We start from the raw sequence: 10,143 nt of genomic DNA, 5'->3' as shown, positions 1-10,143 counted from the left end.
GGATATGTTGTTCACAACTCTCTTTGGTCTGGCTTTCATCGGTCATGGTATTTAGATAGTGGTTGCTCCAAACATATGACAGGAGAAGAGAAGCATCTGGAAGATATTCATATAATTTCTGAAGAAAGAGTAACTTTTGGTGATGGTGTCCAGGCAAAGGTCGTAGGAACAGGTACTTTGAATGTTCCAGGTATGCCTAAACTAAAAAATGTCATGCTAGTTGAAGGTTTGAAGGCCAATCTGATCAGTATCAGTCAGCTCTGCGATGAACAAATGACGGTCATTTTCGACAAAGATAAGTGCATTGTTAAAGATGGAGATGAGGAGTATATCTCGGGCAAGCGATCAAGTGATAATTGCTACATTGTATCTCCTGATAATTCATGTATTCAGGTTCTTGGAGATGATACTGATACATGGCATCAAAAACTTGGACATACCAGCCTGAGAAACATGAAAAAGCTCGTGAAGACAGATGCTATCAGAGGTCTTCCCAAGCTGGTGATTAATACTAAACACATCGAGATTCACCATCATTTTATTAGAGAATTGGTAGAGGAGAAAACTCTCAATTTGGAGTTCTTGCCTACTGAAAGACAAATAGCGGATATTTTGACGAAGCCGTTGGATGCCGAAAGATTTGAGAAGTTACGTGGAGAGCTGGGGCTCTGTATCTTATGACTATCCGTCTTGAGGAAAACATGGGTACTATGCTATTTTGTGAATTCTTCTAGCATAAGTACCAGTTCTTATTCATGTTTCAAATGGAGTCTCTTCAAAAGTGTTATCTTTGCAGATATGAAGTACGCTTATCCTGGTCAATCTTCTGTTAATCAAGTCAAACTTGATCAGACTTGTGTTTATTGGTCCTGTGATCATTCAAGTGTTGTGCGAATGGATCATGTCTTATTAGCTATATTGGGCTTCAATTTCTATGGGTTAATTCTTTTGGGGTTTTCTCTTTCTAAAAGCAGCAACTGGGCTTCTCCTATTTTAGCCCATTGGTATGATAAAGAGCCCAAGATCAGAGACCTTTCATCTCCTTATTTCGGTTCCCGCGGCAAAATTGAGTATCACTATTTCTCTCAAGGGAAGTTATCTCTCCAAGAGCTCCGAAGATTCTGACGCCTCCGACCATACTCACTCTGTAGAGGACGGTCAACCTTCACCACCTGTTCAAATTGAAGGTGTGAACAACAATTTTACTGATGAGAATGGTGATTCTAGCGGCAATGATGATCCTCCTCGAACAGCTGCTCAAATTGCTCGCGGAATTTGGGCTGATTTGACAGCCTCGCGTAAATGCTTCGCGGCAATGGTCCTGCTGGTGCAATACCTGATGAAGGTTCTAAGGATGAAGATTCTGATGGGTCTGGCAACTAGCTCTTTGTCATTGTTGTGACAAAAAGGGGGAGAAATTATGGTTCTTTCGTTTTTGTGCAGGTGGTGGTTGCTATGGTGCTTGCTTATAGTAATTTTTGGATGATGGCATGTAATCCAAGAACTCCGGTGCTTCCTCTTTGCTCTTATGTTTTTGTGCCGACGTTATTTCCTTCAGGGGGAGAGTTCTTGTTAAGGGGGAGTGTTTTCTGTTTCTGCTGTGTACTCTTGTGTTGTGCAGAAAAGTGATTTTGTCTACACCAATGACAAAGGGGGAGATTGTTAGAGTATTTATATACTCTTAAGTATTATTGTCATTGTGTAGATAAAAAGGAGTTTCTGCTGAAGTCTCACAGAATGTCTCTTGTTGAGTTGCTTGTTCGGTTGCAAGGTTCTGCTGGTTTGTTTCCTTGCGGGTTTTTGAAGTTTTTTGGAAAGATATCTTTAAGATATTGCTTTTGCTTGAAGAGTCCGTTTCTTTAGGGTGTCCTCGTACCCTAGGACTTGCTGCCTTATGGAAACTCTACATGGGCCCTACGTTGGTTTGGTTTGATAGTTCATGGGCTCTCTACTTCTTGGCAAGGGTTTCATATTTAAAGAGACGTCATCGATCGAAGGCTGCTGCTGCACTCATCGTTATTCTACTTATTTTGAGAGAGTATTTTCGTGCATATAGAGAGCATACAATACGTGAGGGTGTGCTGTTGCTTTACTCCTTATTTCTTTGGAAGCGTGAGTTGGTTTTATGTTCGTTCATCTGTACTCCGGCTTGTAGGAGTGTTTCTTGATGTTGGTTTGAACGTGGATTGAGAGGCAATCACGTTCTGTGGGTAAGTTCTATCTTGCTCTCTTTTTGTTCACGTAGGTGAAGGTTTGGGAAGAAATAGAGGCTAGGAAGATCGAGTCTTCGTGTGTAAGTCCTTTGTATTTCTTATCTTCACTAGTGAACTGTTGGAACTGGGCGTGGCCCCCCAGACGTAGGTGTGTTATCACCGAACTGGGTAATCATTGTTGGTGTCTTGTGTTCTTTACTTTCCGCTTGATTTTCGTTGAGTATCGCTGCTTACGTTATTTGTGTGTGGCCGAGACAATTGATTGTTGGATAGGTACAATTTCACTAACATCTTTATTTTTTTCTTGTGTTTGTTTTTTTTATTTAGGCATATGCATGTAGGAGCCTGTGTTACTGAAAGTGCAATGTCCATGTTGGTTGATTTGATGTTATTCGTTTTAACCGGTTCATGCTGTGTTCTTTTAGCAGAAGTTGAATAAAAAAAAAATTGATGTTATAAGACCGGTTGCACAAGAGTGAGGCTTAATGGTCATAAAACATCTGAAAATAAATAGATCTTCCCTTCTCTCATCTAAGTACTCGGGGCACGGCGTTCGCTGCGACGATGCACTCAGGGAAAATGGATGTTGAGTTTTAAGATCTCAAAGTGTTTCGTTTTTTTTTGTTTTACCTCTGCTGAAAGAATCACAGTCTGTTGTTCCGGATGTTGGATAACATTGTCTTCTAATGTTGAACTAACATTTGATGTAACATTGGCTCTACTGTTTTTGTTTCAATAGGCATTTTCTTTCTCTTCTCTGGCTCTCTCTCCTTATCTTTTTCCTTGGTGATTTTATCTGTTTTTTGGTTTTCTAGGGTTTGTTTGTCTAATGCGTGATCTGTATCTCCTTATCTCTTGTGATATGATTTTCGAATTTTGATTTGTTTTTGTGAGGGAGATTTTTATGGGATTTGTGTTTATCTCGTGGCTTAGTGGTTGATGTTGGCTGGGGTCTTCTCGATTGTATATAAGGGGGTTGTTCTGATTATTATTTTCTATCTTTCTTTTCACAAACCCTTCTATCGAGATTTGTGCAGTCTTTCTTTGAAGCTCAAAAGTCATGGACAAAAATCCTGATCTTTCCTCTCTCATCAAGAGTCTGATCCAACACTTTGGATCACCGGAAAGTGCTGCCAAACATCTCTCCGCCCTCCCTCAGATGGCCGAATCAACTGACAAACCCTCGTCTTCTCAAACTCCAGTGGAAGTCGCAGGAGGATCTTTTCCTCTAGCTCCTTCTCCAAAAGGCTCTCCGAAGAGAAGCACCACTGAATCGTCTGTAGGGGCTGATGTTGATCCTGTCTCTCTACAAATGGACTTCCAGTTGTTGGTGTAACTCAACATCAAACTTCACTTCCTACTCCAAGCGGAGAGTCAATTCCGTCTTCAAAAGAGGAATCAGCGTATGCTTCTCCAGATACATCTTTGGAGAGAATTGGGGAAATTGCCAAAGAGGCCCTGCTTAATCTTGCTTCACAACCGGGGTCAGATGTTGATAAAGCTTCTGTTGTTGCTGAAGAAGAATGTGCTGCTGGTGATATACCCACATCCATGGATGTTGATGACTCTGAAAAGATTCCTGATGTTGGTCAGGATGTTGATCCAGAAGAAAGCACAGATGTGATTGATGTTGACACCTTTGTTCCTGACAAGAAAAGCCGAAAACGTAAAGCTGGAGTAGCCTCTCTCAGGCGGTCCTCAAGGTTAAAATCCACACGGGTGATCCCTTCTACTCTCAATCTTCCTAGCCGAGAAGACAGTGATGTTGGTCCAACATCACGGCCTCCTGTTCTCAAGCCAAAGGTTGAACATTCTCCCAACTCTAAGAGCGGAAAGGTATCTTCTACCTCTCACACTACCTCCCCTCGCATCAGCTGCTCTGGAAGCTCCTCTGAATCAGAGGTTGAGGTTAGTAAGTCGTACTCCACTCGTTTTTACACTCGTGAAGCAAAGAATGCTCTCAAAGTGTTGGATGCTAGGAAGTTTCATAATGATAGATGTGCGGATGAGGATTTCTTTTCAAAATATAAGCTTGATATTCTTTTGCAAGATAGGGGTATGTGGGGTACGGTTGTTAATGTGTTTCCCTATGATGCTGAGATTGTTAGGGAGTTCTATGTTAATCTGATGACAGAAGCTTTTGACCCAAAATCTGTTAAGTTTGGGAAAGTTTTTGTTAGGGGTAAGGTCTTTGATTTCTCCCCAACTGCCATTAACAAAGCATGTTTCACTGCGAATACCAACACTGATGATGTTGAGGTTAATGATGATGAGATGACTAGGGAGTTGACTGGAGGGAAACTTAAGGCTTGGACCTCGAAGTTTGCTGCATCCACTTTGTCTTGGAAATATTATGTGCTTCACAAGATTGCAGTATACAACTGGCTTCCAAGCAAAAACACTACTGCTCTAACCAAGGAACAAGCTGAATTTATCTTTAAAGTTGGTAAGCCTCTGGCTTTCAACTTTGGTGAGCAAGTGTTTGCTAACATCTCTCGTGCATCCTTTAAATCCACAGGTGGAAGTATGCTTCCCTTTCCAAGCCTCATCTACAATCTCTTGGTTCAGCAAAAACTTAAGGAGAGAGAGGAAATTGTGCTTGTTGAAGAGAAGAATCTACTTGAGTTTTCCAAAACCCTTCTCACTCCTGATCGTGTCAAAGATCTCCCCTACGAACCTCCACGTGCTGGTCCTACCTTGTCTCCTCAGCCTGATGATGAAGCTGACTCTGCTGAAGCTGAGATTGACATGTATGGTGAAGACGAAGATGTTGATCGTGCGACTACTCCTGATGTTGCATTTGATGTTTCCAACATCATTTCTGTCAAAGCACATCTCACTAGAGAAACATCCACATCTCGTAAAGGCAAGGAACCAGCTGGAGATTCAGAAGTTGAGATTGATCTTGATGTTGCAGAGCTCATCAAGGCAGAGAGGATCTTCTCAAGCTCAAAAGACAAGTGCAGTTGATGGTGGATCGGACGATCAAGATGGGACAGGACATGCTTGCCCGGGTCGAATCTTGTGACCAAGTCTTCGCCAAACTCCTACCTTTTCCTTCTTCAACAAAAAAATGGGAGTAGTGTGTTAGTGTGTTTCTGAAGTTTCTGAAATTCGTTGGCAGTTTTTGTTCCAAAACATTTATTGTTTCTTTGGTGATGTGTTTGATGCGTGGACATCGTGAATTTGTTTTGTGGTGCATGAGCACCTGTTTTTTTTTTTTTTTTTGGTAACATAGTTTATGTTATCTTGGTTTTTTGATTATCTGTTGGTTCAACATTTATCATGTTTTTGATATACCTTCGTATATTGTGTTGGGCAGGTTAAATGAAGGTCTTGGCCTTCGGCCGACCTTTATTTTGATCAAATGAAGCTAAGGTTTCATCTTGGTTTTTGATCAATGTTGATCGAGAGGTTAAATGCTCTAAATGCTGCTGCTTGTTTTTGTTCATTCTGAGTATGTTGTTCGAGAGGTTCGTGTTTGTTTCAAACCGATTGTTGAGTCAACATTCAGTTTGTGTTTCTTAAGGTTGTACCTCAAGTGCTTCTTAAGGTAGTACCTCTGGTTTGTTTTAGGGGGAGTGTTTTTACGACATCTTCTCTGGACTGATTTTGAGGTTCACCTCTTGTTTGATTAAGGGGGAGTTTCTAACTCTTTCTTGATCTGAACTCCTGTAACATAGAATTCATGTTTTTGTATATAGTTTTTCTTTGTTTGTGTTTTTGTTGCAGGAAGGAAAAGATTAAGGGGGAGATTGTTAGAGTCAATGTTGACTCCGACAATGTTGGATTGAATGTTGATAACATTCGTGTTTTCAATGTTGGGTGAAATGTTGATAACATTCATGGTGTCAACATTTCTGGGTTGCAACCAACATTCCGGAGTCTGCCTTGACTCCATACTTTGACTCTCCATTGGTAATTGTATATATTTAATCTTTACCTTCCTTTCACGTTTTATTATTATTTGGTTGTGGAATAAAAGTTTTATGCTTGTTGACCACGTTTTTAATAAGTGAAAAGGTGGTTTATCATGGTCCAAAGTAGTGGGCTGTTAGTTCCTATTTTTCAGGACCCATGATCTCTCAACCAACATTCCAAACTGGTCGACTGGCAGTTTTCGGAGGTGGATTGCGGCGGTTATAGGAAGCTTCTGGAAGTGGGAAGTGGATGAAACTAACCACGACATGAAGGTCTATAAAAGCAGCAAATAGCCTCATTCATCCTTACGTTTTGGAAGTGCAAAATCAGAGACTTAACATTCACCCGCAACCATCTCGTCATTTTCCTGCTGCAAACGTGTCACCGGCTCTTCAAGGATTGCTTTGACGAAGTAGACTTAGGCAGCCAATCTGTAAAGTCTATCTTTGTATCGACGGGACGTCGAGGGCAAGAGTTGAAGTGCAAGGCCATTGGAGCGTAGCAGGTTGTTTGCTTTGTCCGATTAACTTTAGTTATTCGGCTGTTTTGGATTCTGTGTTGTATCAACATTGTAGTACCGAAAGTAGATAGGTTGGTTTATCTTAGGCAGTCATTCTGTAAATATAGATCTCCAAGAAGATCCAAATCTGTACTTTGTATTGTTGATTCAACATAGTGATTTTTGCCTTGAGGCACTCACGGGTTATTTATAATCCGTGGAAAAAGTATTCCTGTGTGTTATTTATTTCCGCTGCATGTTGATAGTAATGTTAGTAACATTCTGTTGATAACATTGCATTCAACATTACTCTTTTCTTTACTCAGTGTTACTTTGTTGGTAATTTGGGGCACTAAACTCTTTCAAGTACATACTAAATTAAATGATTTTCCACAATCTTTCATTTAAGATGCATATATAATTCAAGAGAAACCATGCAAAATACAAATAAAATAAAATTTTAAAAATTACACACTCCATGTCTTTTTTCGAAATAAATATAATTACATAATTTAAAAAATTTAAATATTAAAAATAAAAAATTAAAACTAAAAATCTTAAAGTGCGGTTCCAAAAATAACTTGCTCAAAATTATCACTACTCAATACATAACTGGATAATTTTATAAGATTGAAATTCTGTTCTAATTCCAAGCAAAATATCATTACTATTTGAAGGAAAATATTATTGTTTATAAATATAAATTAATTAATGTATAACAACTTTAAATTATCATAATTTATTTATTTTAAATATATTTTTCACGTATTATATATCAAATTAAAGATCATTTCATGAGCTTTCATTCAAGATATAAATTATCTAACATATAATTACTTGAAAATGAAAAAAAAAAAGAATATTCTATCTATAAATTAAGAAAAGATAGAAATAAATTATTTAAATAATATATTCAACACCAAATTAATTCGATAGTTGTTTCCCTTAGGTATCGGCTGACGGCATTTTTTCTATCTTTACATGAAGTGAATATATTGAATTTGATTTTTATTTTTTAACTCCTCATTTTTTTTTAATTTAAATTTTATCCTTCCAATTAAATTTATATCGACACACTTCTATATATATATATATATATATATATATATATATGATACCATTTTATGATAAATTACATAATGTCCTATTAATAACTTTTTTTTGAGGAAATCGTATTAATAACTTTAAATACTATAAAATAAATAGGAATACATAATTTGAGAAAATTAAAATTTTAGAATTACAAAAAATATAGAAAATTGTTGAAGTTTAAAAATATAGTTTCTAGTTTCTAGAAAAATAATATAAATAGTTTAAGAGCATCTCCAATGCATGGTGTCTTAGGTAGGGATGGCAATCGGGTACGACGGGTACGGATAGTGACTATCCATACTCATACCCATGAACTAAATGGATAGTGGTTTTTAACCACGAAACTATTCATGGATATCAAATGGTATCCAAACCCGCTACCCGCGGATACCCACTACCCGTCGGGTATCCACGAACCCGCTATCCGGCGGGCATCCGTCACCCGCTATTCGCCGGACCCGTCACCTACTATCCGTCGGATACTCACGAAACAAAATTTAAATATAAATTTACAACAAATTTAATAGAACACAAATAACATAATTCAAATCCATATGTTGAAATCCACAAAGAACAATGTTTAAATTCAAATTCATCAACTAAAACATAAAATCCAACAAAATTCTATAATTGCTCAACAAAATTCAAATTTAAATTAGACTATTAGAATTTGGGTCTTAGTTCAGTTTCTGTTTGGGCCTATTTTAAGATATAATATGCTAGCTCATAATCTCAAAATATATATTCAAAGCCCATATTTTAAGGAATTTTTTGTGGATATTTGACAGGTAATTCACGGATAATTGACGGGTAATTGGCGGGTATTTTTCGCGGGTAAACGGGTTTCGCGGGTATGGATAGTATGTATCCAAACTAGGGATGGCAATGGGCCGGATCTGGACCGGATCCTGCTTGGTCCAGATCCAGATCCATGTTTTTTTACTTAGATCCAGATCCGGTCCAGATCCATTGGATTCAAAAAAATGGGATCCAGACCCAGATCCATAAGATCCACAGGGTCTCGGGTCCAGACCCAAATCCATATCATTTTTCTAAAAAATAAATTCAAAGCTAATTAAACATTAAAATAAAAATCATAACAATTGTCTAAAGTTTCAACAATCATTCAAGAATACAAAATACACCATAATCCATTTAAAACTAAACAATCCAAAATAAATAAGAACATCATAAACGTCGGCTGCCCCATCAATTTGTATTTGAGACTGAACAGTTTCACTATTTGAATTAATGGATTGCTCTTCCATTTTCTACAATGAAGCAAAAATGAACACATAAGGTTAATCTAATACACTGCACTGCCAGTTTGCCACATTTAACTAACAAATCCCAAATTTGTTAGAATTTAACTAACAAATCACATTTAACTAACAAATCACATGTTAATTAATCTGCAATACTTGCTCAACGGGAAATTTTCCCAAGAGAAAAAATTTCAGAGAACTATCAAGCAAAACTGTAATCTCGTGAATGGGAAAATTTTAGTTTAGGCTTGAACAACAGTAGCATATTTGACCAAAATCCCAGAGATCACCATTACTCAAATAAGTCAATGGGCTCACCCGCTGGTTGAACACTTGACGGGAAAGAGCCAACTTTGGCAACTCCGGTACTCGTACCTTCTACCGCGGAGCTAAGATTTCCTACATCCAAAAGGAAAGATAAATTCTTAGAAAGAAATATGTAGTAGAACATCAGATAAATAGACTACCCCATAATCTCCCACCAGCAAACCAAGCGCTTGGACAAGATGGTCTTTTTAATTCCCACGCTGATGGATTGTATCTGGACCGGATCTGGGTTTTACATGTTGGTTTCTAGGGTTGTAAAATAAAAATATTATATCTTTAATACTACCGGGTCCAGATCCGGATCTGGATCGGATCTGGACCGGATCTGGGTTTTACATATTCTACTCCAGATCCGGATCCGGTTTTTTAGAGAGTGCTCCAGATCCGGTCCAGATCCGTCGGGTCCAAATTTTGCAAGGTCCAAATCCGGAAAAAAGGGTCTGGATCCGCGGATCTGGACCGGGTCCCGGATCCATTGCCATCTCTAATCCAAACTCATACCCACGAACTAAATGGATAGTGAATTGCAACCACGAAACTATCCGTGGATATCAAATGGTATCCAAACCCACCCTAATAGGTTCGGGTTTTCGCGGATATCCGTTACCCGCGGGTAGATTGCCATCCCTAGTCTTAGGGGGTGTCTTAGATGGTGGTCCCCACCTAAGACACACCCCTCTCCAATGCATTGAGTCTTAGAGAGTGTCTTAAATCCGCATTTCCACAAAATACATATTTCTACACTTTTATTTTTAAATTTTCAATTTCATTAAAATTAAAATTAAACATTACAATAATTAAAATAATATTAAAGACATAATTAAAA

The 10,143-nt window shown here is 38.2% G+C and overlaps 1 protein-coding gene and 1 long non-coding RNA gene across 2 annotated transcripts; one reads left to right on the top strand and one right to left on the bottom strand.

Moving 5' to 3' along the window:
• Window positions 1-3,273: 3,273 nt before the first annotated feature.
• Window positions 3,274-5,183, top strand: LOC131000391 (uncharacterized). The gene is made up of 2 exons (XM_057926302.1): window positions 3,274-3,539; window positions 3,581-5,183. The coding sequence occupies exons 1-2, from the start codon at window positions 3,274-3,276 to the stop codon at window positions 5,181-5,183; spliced, it is 1,869 nt and encodes a 622-aa protein (XP_057782285.1).
• Window positions 5,184-9,205: 4,022 nt separating this feature from the next.
• On the bottom strand, window positions 9,206-9,528 carry LOC131007043 (uncharacterized). Its single transcript, XR_009095868.1, has 2 exons — window positions 9,473-9,528; window positions 9,206-9,389 (listed from the first exon to the last, which is right to left on the bottom strand). It is a non-coding gene; the product is annotated as an uncharacterized LOC131007043 (long non-coding RNA).
• Between the last annotated feature and the right edge of the window lie 615 nt (window positions 9,529-10,143).

The sequence above is a fragment of the Salvia miltiorrhiza genome, chromosome 1 (genome assembly GCF_028751815.1).
Source record: "Salvia miltiorrhiza cultivar Shanhuang (shh) chromosome 1, IMPLAD_Smil_shh, whole genome shotgun sequence".
Taxonomy (NCBI): Eukaryota; Viridiplantae; Streptophyta; class Magnoliopsida; order Lamiales; family Lamiaceae; genus Salvia; species Salvia miltiorrhiza.
This window is presented reverse-complemented; position numbering and strand designations above follow the sequence as displayed.

Excerpts from the sequence above, each read along its gene's own strand:
- LOC131000391 (XM_057926302.1), top strand. The coding sequence starts at position 3,274 with ATGGACAAAAATCCTGATCTTTCCTCTCTCATCAAGAGTCTGATCCAA. Across the intron at positions 3,540-3,580 it reads CTACAAATGGACTTCCAGTT|CGGAGAGTCAATTCCGTCTT; the intron begins GTTGGTGTAACT and ends TCCTACTCCAAG.